This window comes from Acinonyx jubatus, chromosome C1, assembly GCF_027475565.1.
Source record: "Acinonyx jubatus isolate Ajub_Pintada_27869175 chromosome C1, VMU_Ajub_asm_v1.0, whole genome shotgun sequence".
NCBI lineage: Eukaryota > Metazoa > Chordata > Mammalia > Carnivora > Felidae > Acinonyx > Acinonyx jubatus.
The window spans coordinates 62,624,171-62,646,746 of NC_069381.1; the positions used below are offsets into that span (position 1 = coordinate 62,624,171).

General features: G+C 40.1%; 1 protein-coding gene across 1 annotated transcript in view; it reads left to right on the forward strand.

The window, feature by feature from the left end:
• The first annotated feature begins 13,930 nt into the window (after window positions 1-13,930).
• ST6GALNAC3 (ST6 N-acetylgalactosaminide alpha-2,6-sialyltransferase 3) overlaps window positions 13,931-22,576 on the forward strand; it is a 528,557-nt gene continuing 519,911 nt past the window's right edge. Inside the window, exon 1 of the mRNA XM_027058840.2 lies at window positions 13,931-14,178. Within this exon, the coding sequence (XP_026914641.1) occupies window positions 14,161-14,178 (18 nt within the window). The 5' untranslated portion in view covers window positions 13,931-14,160. The remainder of the gene's footprint in view (window positions 14,179-22,576) is intronic.

Genomic DNA, 22,576 nt, shown 5'->3' on the forward strand with positions numbered 1-22,576 from the left:
ATATTTGTGCCTCAGTAACTGAATTATTTTTTTCCTACATACCTCACTACATATCCTTTCTGCAGAATTTTACACACATTGTCCTCTTTGCATGACATACCCAACCCTCTGATGCCCAAAATGTAATTAAAACCCCATGGTGTGCTAAAACCAATCTTTCAGTTCCTGCTAAAGTACTTCCTTTTCCGTGAAGTCTTTGTTGAAGGCTCAAGATATAATCTCTTCCTCCCTTTAAGACTAATAATAATTTTAACTTGTAATTGGCTTGTGATTCCTACCTTCTCCAGATTTTACAGCATAGTGCTTTAGAGCAGAAGCTGGCAAATTACAAGCCTCTAGACATCCAGCCCACTGCCCATTTCTGCAAATAAAGTTTTATTGGAACACAATCACACTCATTCATTAATATATTCTCTGTGATTGCTTTTGCATTATGATAACAGAGTTGATTAGTTGTGACAGAGACCATATGGCTCACAAAGCCTAAAATATTTACTGTCTGGCCCTTTACAGAAAAATTTTGCTGATCTCTGGTTTACAGAATGAGAATTGGACTTTGAATCACCACCCTTAACATTTACCAGCTATTTGATCCACAAGCTTGCTGTGAAGGTCAAATGATAGAATAGGAATGAACTTTTTTTTTTTGGAACATTTAAGGCATAAATATAGAGTATTTTTATTGCTGTTACTTTGCCCTAAGTTAAAATATGTTATGATTTATCTCTAACTGAATAAATATTTCTCATAACGAAATAAAAAGAAATTAGAAACAGTGTGGTGTTATGTAGATGTTATTGCATTCTTTTTATAAAGGTGTACAGACATGTGTGCACATGTGAGGTGCTGTAGAAATACCTGGATTAAGCTCAGAAAAATAAAAAAAACATTTCCCTTTGTAAGCTCTAATGTGGAATATTGTGACTGTAAAATAGACACGGGTTAGTGTGTAACCAGCACATCTTTGCTTGTTTGTGCAAAATGTCTGTCTTAAGATGATTTTTGAAAGTGAAGAAGTTGGCCTTGCCATTTCTAGTCATGAAATGATATCTCAGGTTTTGTGTTTTTGCAGAGCCAGATTTTGGAAAATATAATGTCAAAGATGGTTTCTCAGTGTGGATAAAAGAAGTGAAAGGCCACTTTAAAAACACACACAACAACAACAACAGCAGCAAACAGGCTGATTATACACAGATAGCTCGGAGATGGTGGTAAAGGGAGCCCCTTTTCTAACCAACTCTCCCAGCCAGTGGTACTTTGAAAGAAGAAATGTATGTCCCATCAGGAAATTTTGCTTCCTTATCCCTTCTGGGACATTATTAAATTTTCTTCTAAGAAGGAGACCCCAGTAGGCTACAAATTGTTTTCTCCACTGTTTGTGCAGTGAAAACAGCGGGTAGGAGGGGAGTGTTTAAGGAGCCTGGCATTCTGCAGAGCATCAGGGCCTCTTTAATTAGAGAGAGGCTGTCAGGAAAGATGAACAATGTTCCCTTTGTTAGAACAACACAGTGTCTTTCAAAATCATATTTGTTTTTAAACTCAGTGTATTTGCTCACAACCACGATGAGAAACACAGTTGAGGTGATGCATAAGACTTTGAATAGGACAAGTTTGCTTTAAAAATTATAACAAATGGTGATACAGGCTTTAAAAATCGGGGACTGCAATGAGAGTATCGTAAAAAGTTCGCTCTAACTTTGAAATGTGCTGATAAATGAGTTATGTCAGCTTGAGGGGAAGTATAATACACATGGATACTTTGGATATGAAAATGGAATCAAAACTATTCTCTTCTGACAGTACAAGTAAATTTTATGACAATGGATTTTTAGTTGCCTTTTTTCCTTTCTTAGGCATCTTCAATTCTAAGTACATTCATGAAACAGTAAGATGATAGAGACTATGAAAACTTTTCAACTTCTAGGAATTTCATTGACTCAGGCAAGAATATTTAGAGGGCTTGTTGTTTCCAAGTATCTTAGTGATGAAAACAACATCATCCCAAGGAGTTTTATTTCCTAGGAAAATTGGTCTGATATGGCTGCTCATTAAGTACTAATATCTTAATGAAGCCTCTTCTTTAATAAAAGTTACCAAGGGAACAGGATCAGTTGTTGAGATTCTGCTCTGGTCTTTGTACATATAAAATGCCTTTTGTTGGGGTACTGTCTGGCTCAGTGGGTAGAGCATTTGACTCTTGATCTCAGGGTCATGTGTTCAAGCCCCAGGTTGGACACAGAGTTTACATCAACAGCAACAACAACAACAAAAATAAAATATTTTTAGTTGTATTTTTTTTCCCAATGTGGCTTTATTCTGTGCACTGCAGGATTACCCAATAGGCAACTATATGCATTCTAAAAGCATCAACAAAATAGGGGCATCAAAAAAACAATTGGGGTGGGCAAGAAGTTGATTGTGTGTGTGTGTGTGTGTGTGTGTGTGTGTGTGCATGCGCACATGTTCATGTGTATTTATATGTACGTCTTTATATATGTTTCTTATGTGTAGTAAGATATATTTTGATATATTTTGATTCCTTATATACTTCTCATATATTTTTTACTTCCTGTATATATTTCATATATATGTATTTTTTGTTAGGGTTCAAGCTAATTTCCATGAGAAACACAAACAAGAACTTTGCTTGACCTCCTTATGGCCAATTTGTGTTTTAGTAGGGTTTCTCTGCTGAATTATATATTGAGGGAGGGTACCACTTTATATTTCCAATCAGGACTTGAGTTTGTCTTGTATCACACTAGGTCTTTCAGAGGAAATCAAGGAAAGGACAGACATAGTCCCTTCCCACAAGGAGTCTGCACGTGAGACATACACTCAGGAAACAATTAGAGACTTAACCAGTATATTATAGCCAGTAGTTTTAGTTGTGTGTGTTTGAGGTCTTCTTTGGCTTGATTGGTTGTTAACTCTCATGTTGACAGAGTCCTTTATTAAATTGTTAAATACCCATTTGTTCAAAATATAGATAATTTGCAGTTATTGATAAAATTCTACAAGAGATAGTCCACCACACCTCAGACAAATGATCAGAGAGCAACTCTCCATAGTTGGTGTTTACCCAGCTATTGTCTAGTAGACTGATGACTATAGGAATAAGCCACAGGGGTACCCAACTAACTAGAACCTTCAAATGATTGGCTTTTCCCCTTGCACTTTTGTTTGGTGAAAAAGAAGAAATGCTAAGATGATAACCAATAAGAGGAATTTTTCTTTTTTGAGTCCTCGAGCATGGTTTTAGATCAGTGTATAGTAAGTCCAGTGTCCTAGCTCACCTTCATCTATAGTTCTGCTTAGTGAAAACTATTATTGCTACGAATAACACTGGAAAATACCAGCTTTTAAATAAATATCAATTCTGTTTGCGGCATTGCTCTCATAAAGTAGACAAGTACCTGCAGAAACATTTTTTAATTATAAAAGTAGAGGCAAAACAATTTTCTATATTAGTTGGTACATTTTACTGAAACTGTGGTTTCACTTACCATTACTGAAGTAATTAAGTTTTGTTGTGTCTGGAGAAGTGCTCTGTGTCCTGACATTCTTCTCAGGGTATCTAAGAAAGGCAAAATCTCAAAAGAGGATGGCAAGTTCTCTAAACAAGCCTATCAAAGAGATCCATCAGTAAAGCTCGATACAGAGGAGAATATCTCACTACAAAATGAGTCAGGGTCATAGTAAAGACCTTAGGAGTTTTGAGGGGGAATTGAATGCTACAACTGTTATAAGGCCAGGAACTGTGTTTGCCTTGTTCAGGGCTACATGTCTACCCCCTTGCATAGAATAGGCACTTGGATGAATCTGTCAAATATTTACTATTGTAAGGATCATTATATAGATTATAGCTGTTGAATTAGACATTTACAGATGAGTTGAATTTTAACTGCTTGCCGAGGATCGGGAACACCATCCAGGTAGCAGAAAGCATGTGAAAAAATTCTGAGGTGGAAAGGAAAGTCATGGGTAAAGGGTGGGGTAAAATATTGCACAGAGTTGGAAAAAGTCATTTAATGGATTATCTATCCTATGTTTTATATCATGCTTAGACTTGGTGGTGGTTTGAGAGAGAGTCATTTTATGTTTGTGCTTTTATCCTTCCACATACTTCTCTCACTCCCCTCTCCCAACACCACCCTGTGGATTAGAAGAAAGAGCATTGCTTATTGCTAGGGTCAGTTTGGGTTTTAGCCTTAAAGTATTCTGAACAAAAATGATAACTGGGCACATCCACTCTCAGATACAGAGCTAAAAGAAAGCTTTGCAGGATTCCAGAAGTATTTCATTTGACAGCATGTCTTCACTTTTATTCAAGATGAAACCTTGGCTAAATCTCATTATTTTGCTACTTCAAATCCATAAATATGCCACTTGAGGTGCCCCTAAAGAACACTACTGTGTTGATGGTTACTTCATGAGGTCACTGGTACTGGGTACCCTGAGGAAATGACATCCCTGATGCATCATTTTGCTAAGTGCCCCTGCTCAGTGACAACACTGATTTGACTTCTGAATAGGCGTGCTTCCTAGAAATTACCCTTCAGCTGACCCCACGCCACATCACACATTACATGTTTAGTGATGTCACTCCCATTCCCCGGCTGTAGGCAAGAGATGCCTGAGAAGGAGAGGAAGTTTACCATCAAAGGGAAATGGAAAGTGTTTATTTTATGTCTCTTGTCAGAAGGTCAGCACCAGACACACATTTCGGGGCCCAGTGCACTGAACACTCAGACACACATGGACATTGGAGTGAGTGTGGAGAATCCAAGGGAAATGTGGGACCATGAAGAGACTGGAAGATAAGAGTTATGTGTAATGAAAGAGCTTTAATTTGATGCAAGGGAAATGCCAGGTTTCATGTAAAGGAGGATTTTGGAAAGATTAGAAGTAATGGAGCTGAGGGTTCCTGAACAATGTTGTAAAATTTCCTTTTCAAATATGATGGGCTCTCTCCTTTCTGAGATAGACTAAGTTAGCACTATCTTGCTAACAAAGGGATAATTCGAGTGCCCACTTAAGACATTAACATTTGCATGATAGCCAGGTCTCTGTGACCACTTCATATCATTCAAAAATAGACAAAGCAATTCTGCAAATAAAGGCCCTGCTATACTTACTTTCTCTAATTCTTCCCTGAACTTGACAGTGAATATTTGGGTTTAGCTGAAATAAGAAGGAGAACAAGTGTAATTTAGAAGAAAAAAATCTAGTTGGTTATATGAGTAGCTTCAATGTGTAATTGAGCATCAGTTACTCATCAGTAATTCAATCACCATTCTCTATTCTCTACATGGCTAAAACTTTGGTCATATTTTATGTAATCCCTGGCCATGAGAAAGATAGGAAGTGTGTGTGTGTGTGTGTGTGTGTGTGTGTGTGTGTGTACCAGAAGAAAACAAAGAAAATAGAAGATTTTTTTTAAGTCAATGGGTAAATAATTAATTTTAAAACAAAGTCTTGATGGATTCTGATATTAGGGGCTGGAGGAGAAATGACAAATATTTTGAACCTGTGTCTACTTTACAATTTACAATTACTTATTATCATTACTATTTTTACAAACTGCTTGCTAAAAAATTGAAGCAGCTCACATTCATTGAACAAACACTACTGAATGCCTGCCTTACATTCTCTTCCAGTTGCCTAAATTTGTTGAAAATAGGTACAGTTAAAATTCAGTTAAAATTCATAAGGGCATGTACAGTGATGTGATTAGTAGGAGGGGACACTTCTCAGTTGGTCTCTCTCTTAAATTTCTGTGTTATCTTGTAAATGGAGGTATAGAATGCCTTTGTCCTGGATAATCTTTTCAAAGGTGTTTATACAGCTCCTGGTCTTGGAAGAGAAAAATATTATTTCCAGCATGCCTATTGCCCGTTATAAAAGATTTGAGTTCTCTAAGCTCAGGGTTCTTCTATGAAACAGAGCTGCCTGTGCGTGCGAGTATATGGTTTTCTTCAAGTTTTGTTGTGGGAATTGGGGCCCCAGGAATGGATGCAAATGCTGATGATCTGCCTGGGAGGAACTCCTGTGAGGAATAAATAGCTCTATGACTGTAGGTAATAAATAGTCCTGTATCTCTGGCCCTGGAGTCTTGGGCTTTAGCCAACAGCCATAAAATGTGCAGATAACTTCATAGTTTGCATGTACGATAAAATTTCAGGCTCTTCACAAACAGGCCAATTGCTTTGAGTATTCACATTTTATTCAGACAAATACTTGAGACAAACTAGTACTTTTTCAAGGTTAAAGATCTCCCTGGGTCTTTAATTTTCTTGTTCAATTTAAACTGAAAAACTTTCCCAGGGAAAAGGGGTAAAGGTAAAATGAAGGGATGGAAACACCAAAAGTAGTGAAAAAAAGAAAAACAGGTCAAGGACATAGGTATTAAACATTTTTATATGTTTAGACAGTTTTAAAATTTGGGGTTCATCCAATGTCTGTGCTACCAGACATGCTTTTGTTGAAAATATAGAGAAGCTAGTTTGTCAAGAGAGAGGTCGCTTACTATTCTGCATCTATTTGTAAATGGCAAATTTTTATTGCAATTCAAAAATGGAGAAAGCTGCAAGTAACTCATTTAAAATGTAAGCTGTTGAAAGATGCAGGAAGTGACATGTTTCTGGTGTCCAAATCATGTGATGTTTGTTCTAAATACTGCTGCACTCACCACCTGGAACAGAAGACTAATCCTATTTGGAATATGCCATTATTTAGTGTGTAACTTCTTACTATTTCTTAATTACAGAGGTGTCAGTGAAAACTGCAAACTCAGTTATTTAAATATTTAATACGTTTGAAAACCCATATCTCTTCATCTATTAGACAAAATGGACTTATTTATAATATCCTATTCATTTCATTAAATGAAAATAAAGATAAAAAAAAGTGGAATGGACTGAAAAAAAATCATAGTGTAAGTCAGCAAGTCACTTTTAATGAGAATAAATATTGAATAAACATAATGCAATGTGACTGATTAAAAAATACTGTAGGGTGATTTTTAAAAATCATGTTGGAAATAAGGCAGCTTCCACTTAAAAGCATCACTGATTTCCTAATCAACTGAGAACACCCACAGGGGTAATTACAGGCCACTCTCGTCATTAAACACAGACTACAGAATCCATCTAAATCAAGTAATCACTCTGTTGATTAAAAAACAAAACAAAACAAAAAAAAACAACCCCAAAAACAAACAAACAAACAAACAAACCCACTAAAATAATCTGATACATTCCTTATAGGGAGTGACCTGAGAATATCATATGTGGTAGAGGACTTAATAATACATCCAAAATTCTCTTCTCAAAATCTTTGAGTGGTGTCCAAAATGGTAGGACAGCCTGATTTTCAAGTTTATAAAATTGTGGTTGCTTCTCACTGGGCATTCTTAGTTATCTCTTCAGAGTTGCTGTATTTCCTTGCTTGGGGCACAGAGAGGTATAGGATGCAAGGAAAAAAAAAAAAACCCATCAGGAAGCTCGTAATCTATTTGGGAAGTAAGGCTAAAAATAAAAGGCAAATAAAGATTTAGGTAATAAGACAACTTAATGCTAGAAGAAATGATAGGATGTGAATAATTGCCAAAGAATTTTGCAAACAGTGATTGCTGGAATTCAAGTCGGGGAAACAGCAATAGGCTAGGGTGTTCTAAAAAGGCATCAAGAACCAAACAGCATTTGATCCAGGCCTTGAGGATGAAATATGGCAGAATGAAGAGTGCAAAGATTAAGACGGATTGACAAACTACTGTTAGGCCCAATCTCGCCTCCTGACTGTTTTTGTACACCTTTGGAACTAAGAATGGATTGTATAGTTTTAGATGTTGAGAAAAACAAAGAAGAATGGTATTTCATAACACTGAAAATTATATGAAATTTAAACTTCAGTGTCCATAAATAAATTTCATTGGCACACAGCCACTCTTTATTTATGTGTTTGGCTGTTTCTGTGCTACAGTGGCAGAGTTGAGGAGTTACAACAGACACCAAATGGCCCACAAAGTCAAAAACATTCACTGTCTGGATCTTTACAGACAAAGTTTGCTGAATCCTGGTATAAGAGACCACTGGGCAAAAATGGTGGAAAGAAAGGTTGACAGGCCTGTATCTGTATCTTTATCCGGAGATAAAGAGGCACCACTGAAGGTTTTGCGTATAGGAAGGAGCCCAACTATCTCTGGTTCCTGAACATATCACCTGAGCTTGCAAATGTTTGTTAAATCAACAAATGAACAAAATTTTTCAGATTCCCAAGTGTACTGTTGTTTTATAGTTGTTACTCTTGAAAAGAATGAATGGCTTTTCTGTATGGGACGTGCCCCTTGACCCTCTCAGGTTGTCTCTCTGTGTCTCAGGTTGTCCATCCTAACTTCACACAGGTGTGCGTGAGCAGCTGTCACAGATTTTGACATTGTTGGACACAAAACGACACCTTGTGTTTGGGGGCTTCTCCAAGAGTATATTTAGATGACTTCTCCTTGGACCATTCTTCTTTGGATTGCATGACGTGCTTCTCCTATCTTTCCTACAATAGCCAGACATAGATAGAAAAAATAAGGGTTTGTATTATTAACATGGGGAATTAGCAAAAAATCCTAGTTCTTTCCAGAGGGTTTGTGAGAGCCAAATCATTAGAGAAAAAATGATTCAGGCAAAACAAATTGCATACGGAGGCCAACTGTGAGACCCTGTCCTGTGGCTTTCCCCATCAGATCCACCATGGATGCATTTCAAATACTCGATTTCCACTCTAATATTTTAAGACAGTATGTCATCAAACCTCACTAAGAGAAATCTAAGAAGAGTGTACAGAAACACACAGGGGAAGAACCTCATAATCAAAAGAAAACAAACCCTAAGAAACGTGGTTAAGAAATATCAAACTCAATTAATAATGGAGCCTTCAATAGCCTTAGAGAAATCCAATACAAGCCGAATTCAAACTACATGCCTGTGCTTCCACCCATATTTACTTTCAATTGATTATATTTTTAAAAGATCTTAGCGGGGAATTGCTTAAGAAAAACAAATCTGGTTAAAACCTAGAACATTAAAGAACATTAATTTCAGATTTTTTTCTTAATTAAAAACAGATTTTTTTTTCTTTTTTGGTTCATTTGAAAAAAAACTTGAGAAAAGATGAGAACTTCCAACAGGGAGAGTAGAGCTGAGATGAACTTGAGAGAGAACATTAAGGGAGAAGGAGAAAATATATAATATTTTTAAAATGTAATTTTAAAGCATGCATAACTTGTTTTGGAGTTCATCCCAGATAAGTATGAGTATAGTCAGGGATAATGATGAATTCTGGATTAGAACTGTATAAAGCTTTGAAAAAAGCAGTAAGCTAAAGTTTTCGGAATGCATAACGGATGCCATTTTAGAATGATCTGCTATCCAAAATGGAGGGAAATGTAGCTTACCCCACATGTCAACATATTCTCATAAACGTACATCTAAAAGAGCACATTTATAGACCTAATTGGACACAGATACTGATATAGACATGCACATGGACATGGACAGGATAGGCATGTGCTTTAGGATATAAAAAGTTCCTAGGTCATTGCATTATAACAGTGCAATGGTTTCTAGAAAAAAAAGTCCTTTCCTATTCTGGCTCAGAATGTAAAAAAAAAAAAAAAAATGACTTTCCCATAACATTGTATAATGGATCTTCCAGTCACAGTCTCCTATGGAAGCATAATTTATATAGTGGATGACAAGAAGAGGTTTATGATATCTGGAATTCATTTAAAATCTTTAGATGGGAAAAATGGAGATCCAATTAAAACCTTAATAAATGACTCTGTGTTGAATATAAATATATTAAATTAATATGTGTGCAAGATGAAATTGGAAAAGTTATGGGAGTCTTCATTTTAATTCTATTTCTATCAGGAAACTGTGTAACTGAGAATTACTTTGTAATGGGCCTGTTTACAATGAAGCAAAACTGAATTTAAATAGGACATTTTAGCCCATGACTGGTCATAACTCATGAGGTCTCAGCCTTAAGGCATATTGAGATCTCATTGGTGAAAGGCCTGTGGGGAGAGGGAAGATGGACCAATAGGAGGCAAGAAAGGCCCTAGGGAGACCCAGGTAGCCATAGGACCAGCGCCCAAGGATCTTGCCATGAAGGAAAGCAAGAGCAGGCAGGTTCCTACATGGCAGGCTCTATATTGTAGGTGAGATACAATAGCGAGAGTCTTTGGTGGGAGGCAGTTCTCATGGGCAGAAGGTGGTAACGGCTTCGCTGTATGGGAGATCTAGATGGGAGGTACCGTGTCTTTGTTAAAGGACCTAGGGACTGAGGGCTGATACATACAAGGTGAACGTACCTACCCTATACATTCACATAGACAAAGAATATCTATCTTCTACATACTTATATACTTGCCCTAAGGTTTTATATCTTAGGGAGGATATATACTTACCCCAGGTTTTCTGACTACCAAACTTTAGAGAACAATAAATCTGAATGGTACCAAATGGTAGAGATTGGGCTTCTTACATGCCGGGCAGCTGATTATAGTTGTTAAGATGGCAGACCCAGAAGTCAAATTACCTAGGTTCAAATCCTTGTTCTCCCACTTACCAGCTGAGGACAACAACATCCATACTGATGTTATGCGGATCATATGGGTTATTGTTTGTAATTGCAAGGTGCATCCGTTTTGTTCTTTTTGGAAATAGGTTTTTGGCTCTAAGTCACATAACTTGAGACTTGGAAAATTGTGTTACATCTATGGACTAGACTATAGTTTGGCAACTCATAAAACAAAAAAAGATCCTGGGCATACCGTCCACCCATCCCCATCCTCTCACAAATCTGGCCTGCACCGTCATTATCTAATAGGTTCAGAACCTGTTTTTACTTCCATCCAACAGCTTTTTCCATCCAACTGCTATCCATCTAAGACAGTGGTTGTTATTATTTCATAAAACTGCCCAGATTTGTAAAACTTCAGTTCATATTTATTGCAGAATCTGTTGAGTTTGTTTTTAGGTTGTTATAAATGTGCCTTTATTTAGGCCTAACTGTGGATGTTAATTAAAAAAAATAACATTTTGGGAAGTGTGGGCATGGGTGAGTGATAGTTGAATTGGGAGAAGGATACCCAGACTGATGGAGCTGGTAAAGCCCTCACCAGACCCTCACGTGGGTATACTCAAGTCACAATATGCTGAGTGTTTGTCTCATCATTGTTTATCTTTCTGAGACATTCATGGTGAATGACAATCATCCTATTCATCCTTTCCTATGAGCTATCTTTTTTTTTTTTTTTTTTGAGAGAGCGAGCAAGTAGGGAAGAAAGGCAGAGGGAGAGCGAAGAGGGAGGGAGGGAGGGAGAGAAAGGGAGAGAGAGAGAGAGAGAGAGAGAGAGAGGGAGAGAGAGAATCTCAAGCAGGCTCCATGTTCAGAATGGAGCCCCATGCAGGGATCCAATCCCACAACTCTGGACTCTGAGATCATGACCTGAGCTGAAATCAAGAATTGGATGCTCAACCAACCGAGCCACCCAGGCACCCCTCCATGAGCTATCTTTGTCAAAGGTTTTTTTTTTCCTCCTCCAGATAAAGAGCTACCATTTTGAGAGTGTCCATAGTGCCAGGAATTGGGGAGAGTGGATTTATAAGCATCATATCATTTAATTGTCACAAGGATATATACTACTATAAAAGCTGAAGTTTAAAGAGAGGTACAAGACTTGATCAAAGTCACCCAATAAGGAAGTGCTCAGCAAGGTTGCTCACTAGTCAGCTGTGTTGTTGCCCAGACCAGCAGACTTTCTGGAGAGAGAATGATATGATCTGCCTAACCCTGCCCCTCTCACCTGCCACCCTGCCAGGCTCAGTCTCTCTTTCCTTAGAGCCTTGCTTCCACTTTGGTTACGGACCTTACCATGTTATATTATCACGTATCTCTTGTGTTTCCCACGTGACTGAACCTCGGGATGATATTAGAGATCGTGAAAATCATTCTCTCATCCCTGACAGGTCTTTTAGTACCCCAATACAATTTTTCCCCCTCCTCCAGTTAGTGGTAGCTCAAAAAAGACTTATCTTCTAGTAGCAGCCCAGTAAATTTTTGTTGAATTCATAAATGAATAAGATATGGAGTTTTCTTGGCCTACTAAAGACCATGAGCTAAAGCAGTGGTTTGAAATATATAGTGCCAAAATATATATATATATATATATATATATATATATATATATATGCATGCATGCCTGATCGAGAAGTTCTTGCTGAAAACACAGCAGATCTCTGAAGCACATGGATGGGCTTGAGGAAGGAGTGGGAGAACAGGATGTGGTCCCTTAGGGAGACTGAAAAAAGGAACTTTCCCTGGGAGCAGGTAGTCTGTCCAGTTTCAGTTTTTGCAACGCTTTCCTATGGTGCCTCCTGCTCTCTCAGGATTCTGAATGTTCACACCAAGAAAACACCAAATCCTTTGAAAGCCTGGTTTCTGCCTTGTGGTTTGTGAGCCAGTCTCATGACGTCACAGCCACCAGCAGCCCACAGTGCTTTTCCTGACTCCATGTACCATGTAGGCAAACCAGACAGGGCTTCTAGCAAGTGAAACTTCTTTTGGGTAAATATTTTGGGCCTGGTTTTAAGATTTCTCTGACAGACCAAGTGGTGGAAATCTGTGTATATATACAGAATGCTCTCTCTCTCCCTTCTAAGTGTGTGTTGCCACTTTCCTCATAGAAATAACTGTTTCTCTTAGCCAGTTCCTTACTTGGGGATTGGGCTTTCCTTGTTGATTTTCATTTGAAGGGGGCTGCTAAGGAGGGGTGGAAAGGATTCAAAACATATCTTCTACCAGGCTGCCTGCTTCTTAAAGCTGCACCTTTTGTTTTTGTCATCAGGGTCTTAAGGTTAAATGAAGAATGACCTTTCTGGATTTCTAAGCCTAACAGGAAAGTTTAGATTTAACTTTGTTACTGAAGTTACAACAAAGTTCATTCAAATTCTAAACTTGTAGCAGGGAAGAGCAAAGTCCTATGCTTGTGGGCACAAACACAATTTAAAAAACTTTTTTAAATGTTTATTTATTTTTGAGAGAGACAGAGCATGAACAGGGGAGCAGCAGAGAGAGGGAGACACATAATCTGAAGCAGGCTCCAGGCTCTGAACTATCAGCACAGAGCCGGAGGCAGGCTTGAACTCATGAACTCTGAGATCATGACCTGAGCGGAAGTCCAAAGCTTAATTGACTGAGCCACCCAGGCGCCCACAAACACAATTTATATACATATACAATCAATGTATATATATGAGAAAATATTAAATTTTCATATATATGCATATATTCTACTTACTATGTATTTATATACACATTTTTCATGAACACACAAACTTAAAGCAAGAAAGCAATTCATACCTGTGTGTACGTGTACATACACACAAAACATACACAGTATACGTTTCCTGGCATCTTTTGTTGATAGGTATTTGTGCTCCCCTGTTAGTGGCAAATTATTAATTCTGGATGAGCCCATCACAGCATTTTTAAGCAGAGTAAAGGCTCTACACTTAAACAGCCCAGGGAGAATTTCATTTGCTACTTTTGAAGAATCCTTTGATATGCCCAATACCTGTAGAAGGGTGATTCCAAACCCACTTAACTTTTTAAAAAGTGTGAAATGTCTGCAAGGAGTTCTCTGATCTGTTGAAGGAGACTGAATGGGGAAGAAAAGGCCGCTTTCTCTCCCCAGCCGGACCCAGATCCCTGCCTGCTGCTGAGCAGATTTTGTATACGTTGAACCACAGAACATTTACTGGGAAAAAAAAAAAAAAAGAGGGACAGAGAGTGAGAGAGAGGAAGAGAGAAAAGAAAAAGTAGCAAGCATCCAGGAGCAGCCGCGGGAGACCGGGACGGCACGTAATCCGGGGGCGGAGCCTCGAGGGCCGCCAGCCAGTGGACGAGGCCGGGGGCGGGGCCCCGGCGCGGGGGGCGGGGCCTGTGCCCGCGCAGCTCGCACCGCGGTCCCCTTATTTGGATCTGCGGGAATGTGGGCTGGAGCGGTCCTGCCGTGGTACCAGCCTCCAGCCTGTCGCCGGGACTGCCCCTGACCCAGGCGCGCCTGCTGCTCGGTGGCAGAAGGGCCGGCGGAGCGCCATGGCCTGCATCTTGAAGGTAACGACTCGGATCTGTGGCTCGGACGCGTGGTTGGCCAGACCCTTGCTGCTAAGAGGCAAGGAGTCAGCCGCGGTCCCACCGCATCCTCATCTCAGTTGTCTTTTCCTGGCATTGATTTTCTTTTTGTTCCTTTGGCAAATGCATATGGAGGGAGATTCTGAAACATGCAGCTGGCACAGCTTCTCTTCCCACCATTCCTGCCTGCTCGCGCCTGCATTGAAGGAGCTGCAGACTGTTGGCTCCAGGGGAAAGCAGGGCTGTGTGCCGAATAATGGGGATGGCAGGGAGGGGAGGGGTGCTCCCGCGGGTCCCGCGGTTCTGTTGCTTGAGGCCTTTCAGGAGCCTAGGAGAATGGAGAAGAGTCTGGACTTGGGTTACTGGTGCTAAAGGTTATATAGCACTTTGAATGGGGGCGAGAGTGAGCAGAGGGGGGGTTCTATTGAGCATTTGATCTTGTGAAGACAAAAACTTATGAGTTTACAGGTAGTCCCTTAGGAATGAGTTTTCCAGGAGACCTGCTAGTTCTGTGGTGCCATTAACTCTACTTTGGAAAAGTTCATAGAAAGATGTTTTATATTAGTATAGAATCTCTGACCCTCCTTCAGCTCATAAATTTGAACAGACCCAATGATTTCACTTCATATCAGAGCTGGCCGAGCCACCTCTTCTTTGTTGAGTTTTCTTTCTCCAAGTGTGGGTTCTTAGCCTGGACCAAGCATCTTTCTGGGTTTACTGCTTTGTGGTGTCAGGTGGGAGGACTTGGTGTCAGTGCCTGACTTGAGAACTTTCCATTCCATGGAGAGAGGTGTTTTGTTTGTTTTCTGTTTTCATTTTCTCACAACTGTTTCTCCTCCTGCCTAACCTGACTCCTGACTGCCTGAATCAAAAACATTCACAGCATGGTTTCCTGGGCCTTGACTGGAGAAAGCAAAGGCCTGTTTGTTCCAAGGTTGGGGGAGCTGTATGTGATAGAGGAAAACACCAGAAAAAGATTTTTGTTGTTGTTTATTGTGAAATAGCTTTTGTTTCTCTTCAGGATGATTTGAAGCCATCTACCATTAAGCTAGTTACCTGAGTCATCTTAAAACATGTGTGGTAATGATACAAATAAGAGATTAACCTAGTAGAGGGTTTTTTTTTTTTTTTTTTTTTTCCCTTAGCGTAAAAGAGGTTGGATATTTCCTGTGACTTTTCTGAACTTCCTCTGTTTGGTTTTGGAACATTTTCTGGGACATAACAAACGGTAGCAAGATCAAGAGGAAATACGTAATAAATACATCCCTATTACAATATGGTATTTTTAACTTGGAGCACAAGTACTGAAATAAGAATATGAGTTGTCTTTACTATGTATTATATTATTAGCTGAAAGGGCAATTGAGGAGCATGACATTTATCGTTGGCCATCTTTTGGTTTCTCCCCACCTCATGTCACACACACATGTTCCAAACGTTTTTAATGCATATCCCAAGCTACACATGAATCTGATCCAAACTTTCTTTTCAAGCACCTCACATTAACCTCAGACATTTGGGGCATATCTGAGTCCTCCTTATCTTTCCTCCACCGAAATTCATCTGAGAGGTAGACACGTAAACTACAAAGAGGTTTGGACTCAGAAAAGCCTTGGTCGGAATGCAGGTTCGGCCAGTTGCCACTGGTGTGACCTTGGACAACTTACTTAAATGTCTTTGTGTCAGTTTCCTCAATGTAAGATCAAAATTATAGCAGCTACTCCACAGAGTTGCTGTGGGGATAAAGTAAGATAGGGTATGAAAACTACTTTGTGGCATAGACATTAATACGTGCCACTTTTTTTCTGACATGTAATGAGTGTGTAAAGAATGCTTACTATATTCTCTGCCTACTTCATATAATATAACTCTCATTCTTACATCAGACCCTGCAAGGTGAGTAACATTGTTTAAAACCCCATCTTACAGATGAGGAAGCTGAGTCCTCAGTTTAAGAGATGTTCCTGAGGCAACAGGGTTAAGGACAAAGTAAGCATGGAGTTAGACCCAAATCTGCCAACCTTTTTTATACTTTAATGCTGTTCTCTGTACTTTCCCAGGTGACCACTTTCTAAGATGCCCTAATACCATTCAGAGCCCTTACTGTATTAGACAAAGTACCTGTGTGCAGTCATGGTCTCCATGGCCTATGGTAGGCCTTTTCCCCTTGTTGTCTTTGAAAGGCCATACATGGTGGAGTGGAGTCTGGAGACCTGAATTCAGTGCAAACTTGGCCTTCTGTACGTGATTTTAGGTAGTCTCTGCAACTTGCTCATTTTAGAATGTAAATAATTGTGATTATCTGGCTGGGTTTTATGAAGGTAAAATGATGGACTTTTTCTTCTTCTTTTTTAAACAAAACATTTTCTGCTACGTGCCAGCCTTGGACTTGGTGTTGACATCACAAGATGTATGGACCATTGACTTGGTTCCTAAGTGGCTTACAGTATAGTAAAGGGGATAGAAAAGAAAATGCACATTTATGTTACAGTGTGAAGAGTAACATAGATCTGTGGAAGGCATAATAGGGCACAGAAGTAGAGAGCAGTGAACCCTCCTATTGGCTAGTCAAGACAGGCTTTCCAGGGCACCTGGGTGGCTCAGTCTGTTAAGGGTCTGACTTCGGCTCTGGTCATGATCTCACAGTATGTGGATTTGAGCCCCGCGTCAGGCTCTGTGCTGACAGCTTGGAGCCTGGAGCCTGCTTCAGATTCTCTCCCTCTCTCTCTCTCTCTGCCCCTCTCACACTCATGCTCTCTCTCTTTCAAAAATAAAAAAATAAAACATATATATATATATATTTTAAAGGCAGGTTTTCCATTTACTATTTTGGAGCTAGATTTTGAAGACTGAATCATATTTACTATTATGAAGCTTGTGTTTTTGTAAGATAACTTTTGAGGCAGTGTTAACTTTACTCTGTGGGTGAAAACTAATTTTCTCAACAGATTTTTGAAGTAGATTTTATTATCCATTTTTAGAAAACTGAAAGAGAGGTTATTACCTATATAGCAGTGACCCTAAAAATGGGGACCTCTGACTAGCTAAGAAGATAAGCCCATGACAGGGCAGCTGGGATGGGCTTTTGCAGCATACAGAACCATCCCCTTGATGTGCTGTGTATGGTGAAGGCCCTTTCTGCACAAGCACGAAGCTGGCTCTTGTAACAGAATGATGATAATGGCCTCAATAGTCATTTAATTGTGAAATACATATTCATTCCACATTGTATGGGCTTTGAAGCCAGAAATATGTGGGTTTTACTTACTAACTGTATAACCACAAGCAAGTTTCTTGATTTCATTGCTCCAGTTTCTAGAATGGGGACAATTGTGCATTCCTCAATGGGTTATGCTAGGGGTTAAGTGAGAATATTGCACATTAGAGAGGATAGGCTAGTAATAGTTAAGTAAAAACGAGTCTGGGCTCAGTCAGTTGAGTGTTCCTTGAGTGACTCTTGATTTTGGCTCAGGTCATGATCTCACGGTTCATGCGATTGAGCCCTGCCTTGGGCTCTGCACACTGTCAGGTCCTGCTTGGGATCCTCTCTCTCCCTCTCTCTGCCCCTCCCCTGCTTACTCACAAACACACACAAGCACACGTGCTCTCTCTCAAAATAAATAAACAAAAACAAAAACAAGTCCAAGTTTTCGGTTCCTTTCTTGCCACACTCCTGGTTAGGCAGCTCTCCTGGGTAGCTGTGCTGTTGTGAACAATTAAATCAAGGACCAGTCTTTTGCCAAGGAGTGTTTTTTTAAATGTCTTTGAAATATAATAGACAAGAACGATATCTCATTTGTATTTTTTTTTAATTACTAGTGAAGTAAAACTTTTAAATTTATATTGTCATTTGTTTCTCCTCCACTGGCAAAAGTTCTGCTTATCTTTCCACTCTTAGTTCAGTGTCACATCTGCGGTTAAGCCTTCCTGTGCTTCACCAGGCTTGTTCTCTGCTTCCATGGTATGAGTTCTTATCTCTGTAGCAGCAGGTATTACCCTGAACTGTTGATTAACTGTTGACATGCCCGACTCCTCTGTTTGATTGTGGACTCCTAGAGGGCAGGGGCCTTCAGTAGGTCACTCAGCTAGTGTTTACTGAGCGCTGTGAATGACTACTGCTGGTAGTGTGGGAGTATATGGATGGAGATATTGGTGGCCACCCAAATGAGTCTTGGGGGCAGCAGAAGCCTTGCCTTATTCAGCTTGGTATCCATAAGTGCTAGCCTGACTTTCAGTAAAGTGTTCCCTAAATGCTTGTTGAATGTATTAATGCATTATCTTTTTGTTTTTTTAAGATGTTTATAGACATGGGCCTGATCTATCCACCTCTGTAAACATCTGAATTCTTCATGGATATAGCATGGATTTTTCACTCTAATATACAACAGGCAAGCAGGTAGGGCTTATCAGTTACTTTGCGCCTTCTCAGTTTGTTTCTCATACATCTGTTACTGTGTCTCCTATAAACCCTGGAGCCAATTTGAAATCTGAAGGGAAGGGGAAAGGGAGCGCTGGACTGGGAGGAAGAAAGGAAGAAGTATAGGAGTGGCTTATCTTTTGTTCTTCTGATCATTTTGGTTCTCTAGGTTAACAGAAACAAACAAAAAAGCAAAAGCAAAAACAAAACACAACACCAACACCCACAATCCCAATTTGAGGTACTCAAACTGAGGTCTCAAAGTGTTAGAAAACGGTGTGGCTTCACTGAGCCTGGAAAGCCGCAGAGACTTCACAGGTCCGCAGATTACAAATCTGAAACTCTAAGAAAACCCCAGCAAGTGGGATGGACAAGGCACTTCGTCTAATAAATCTTCCCTGATGTTTCTTTCTGCTGCGCAAGAGATGCTAAAGTCTCGGGAGCAGCCGTCCTGCCGAATTTTCAGTCTTGTGGTAACCGAACAGAATGTTTTTGCAACTTCCACGTGCTTTTGCAACGTTCCTTTGGGGAACCGGTCTCTTGTGTAAAAGCAGTGCTCTTTGGATGAACTGATAACAATAGGAACAATAATAGTTGCTATTTATTGAACACCTAGAGTGTCCTGTGCTGAGTGCTTTATAGAAGTCATCTCATGCAAACTTGTATTATAATGAAGATACCGAAGTTCAGAGACACTAAGTAACTTGTCCCAGGTTACTAACCCAGGTGTGGTTAGTAAGTAGTGAGGATGGAATTCACCTGGCTCCGTGTGGTTAGTTAGTAAATGTGTTTTTACCTTCAGTGCCAATTGAAGTGAATATTTGTGGGGACTTTGTGTTTACTTCACTATCTTCTACCCAGGCAGTACTCAGTCTAGACAGCTTCCTAACACCCGCCTGGTGAGGATCACTTTTAGCTGTGTTGATTTTACTTGTTCCTTCTTCAGAGTTTCCTTTGTGACTGAGGAACTAGGGGAAATAGAGGGGCGGCAGAGACTGAGGAGGTAAGAAAGTTCTAATTCTGCCTCCAAGACTGAATAGCCCTTTGATCCTGGGCAAGTCACATGACCTCTACCCCTAGCCTGAGAAACCCACATGTCCCTTTGGGGGTGGGAAGGAAGGAGAGGGATAGTACAGAGTTGGATTTGCCCTTAGGCCAAGCTTCAGGGCCCCTGCAAGGCTCAGGGAAGAGGCCCTGGATGTTTGTATTTGTAATTTTATATCCACTTTCTAAAAGAGTCCCATAAATCGTATAAACTCAGGCTCCCCAAGTGGACCCCCTCTGGGGCCGTGTTGGTGTCCAAAAGAGTTAATGCTTGCAAAGGCACTCTTCCAAGCAGAACCCACTGCACACATACGGCAAAACTATTATTAGCATTATTAATAGTTAGATAACAGCTTGAGTTGAGGAACCTGTCTTGGGGACTGGTGGGGGGAAGAAGGGTTTAGGTCTGAGGAAAGCAGAGGGAGCCTATTAAGCTTTCCCGTAGATGGCTGGGGAAAATTATGAAATCTCCTCCCCAGGAGGAAAACCTCTATCTGTTTGTGAAAATTTAACACACACTTGTGCCTGAGGGCTGGGAGTTGGAGGAGTTCTTTTCTGTTTCCTGGCTTCTGGGAAAAGTAGAGGAAGGCATTTTTCTAATTGGAGAGAGTAGATTTACAAGTGCTACCAGGATCCCATTACAGAAAGTTGCTGTTAGCTCCTGGTTATTAAAAGGCTCATTATTCAGTTTATGGATTATCCAGATCCTGTCAACCCTGGCCGTTCTGATGTACACCTTTTATGCCTTTTACTGCCAATTAGCACCTCCACCAGAGCCAGGAGAGGGAGAGGAGCTACACCCCAAATTGTTTAATTCTTCTCCTCGTTAATAGCTGTGTCAAGGTTTGTCAGCAGGCAGGTGGTTATAGGAAATGGCTCAAATGAGGTGAAGGGATTATCTGTGCTTTCACTATTGTTTTCTCTTTTCCCTCAGCACGAGGACTGAGAGTAGGCTCTGGTTCTGATTTTAAACTGATTTAAAGTGGCCTCATCAGAGACCTTGGCCCAGGGTATCCAGAGACTTCAATAAACAGGAGCCTTGGGCTAGGTAACATTCTCACAGAGGCCCTGTGCCCCATACCCCATCATCTCCAGGCCTCTCTCATTTCCTGTGTGATGTGGATGGGTGGGGGCTCACAACATCTGGTACTTGGGAGGGTGGGGAAAGTTATTTCCCAAAGAAATGGCTTGGGAGCCAGGAAAGAGGGGTTCTTGTACTGGAGTCGTTCTAGTATTTGGGTAAAGAAGAAATGTATTTCTTTGCATATACTTAGTAATGTACATATGTAAATAAAAATATATACCCAGGGTGCCTCAGTTGGTTAAGCATCTGACTTCCACTCAGGTCATGATCTCACAGTTCGTGAGTTTGAGCTCCGTGCCGGGCTCTGTGCTGACAGTGTGGAGCCTTGACCCCACTTGGAGTTGTCTCTGTCTCTCTCTGCCCCTCCTCCACCCCTGCTCACACTGTGTCTGTCTGTCTGTCTGTCTCTCTCTCTAACAAAAATAAATAAACAATTAAAAAATATATATATACCCACATTCATACCATCATATCTTAATATTTACCCAGATTTGAAAAGTCTTGCACATAAAATCCTTCTTGGAAGACACTTGTAATTTCAAAGGCTATCTTGTACAGTCCTAGTACATTTATTAGCTGTGCCTTTACCAGACACAAAAATAAAAACTTCTTTGGTTTGTTATGAAAATCATATTTGCATCTTGCCCTGAGAACATCATGATCACAAGGGAATTAGAAGTAAAATGTGTGTGTCCTGCATTGGAGATGAGTCACGATGTGGGATTAGAGTGTGCACATGGAGCTCGTCTTAGGTTTCAAGGACTAGAATGAGCAAATAGCTGTTCTGGGATGGCCCCCTCCTTGGGACAAGGGGGATACACAGTTGCAGACCGCACGGCTGCCACTCTCAGGACCCCTGTTTGGCATCCCTGGCCCCACCAATAGACTGGACTCTAAAGAAAGAGCGGTGACATCTCCCTGTGAAGGTTTTGCCTTATCAATCAGGGAAAATGGTAACCAAGAAAGAGGGGCTAGTCTCTAGGGTGTGGGTGGTAAAAGGTTTTGGGTGCAGAGGTCAGAGCTGTACCGACTCTGCGTCTGAGTCCAGCTTTGTGATAAGTATGAGTAATGACGGTCATACATTTATTTAACACAGTGCTGTCCAGTAGAAATATAACGCAGCTCATTTATACACTTGACATTTCTTAAGAGCCACATGTAAAAAACAAAAGCAAAAAGAAACAGGCAGAATTTACTTTAATAGTACGTTTTATTTACCCCAATATATACAGAACATTTTCATTGCAACATGTAATCAGTATAAAAATTATTGAGATATTTATATTTTTTTCAGTAAGTCTTCAAAAATCAGTGTACATTTTACTGTTGCAGCATCTCTCAGTCAGGATGCTAAATTTTCATTAGAGATTTAGGTTTTATAACATTTACAGTCAAAAGTGTGGATTCACGTGTTCAAGTTGCTCCACAGGTGGTCAGAAGTTTTCCAAGAGTTGAATCTAGTGTTAGTTTTTAAGTGTAAATTAAATAAAATAATATGAAATAAAAAATGTGGCCTCTCAGGCACACCAGCCCTGTTTCAAGTCTTAAAAGCCAAATGTGGGTAGTGGCTACGGTATCGGATAGTATGTTTATTCAGGTGTTCATCCTCACCGTTGGAAGACACCACTAACCATGGAGGCAGTGAGAGCAGTGTGTAAGCGGGTAGGGGAAAGGATTGCCTACTGGATGAGAATCAGAAGGGGAGGACACTCCTGTTGGTCAGACTGATGGCAACAGAGGAAAGCAAATGAAGAGCAAGTAATGAGTGTTGGACCCAAGGACACATTAGAGCCTTTATTGAGCCCTTGGAATTTCAACTAAAATGGACTCCTACG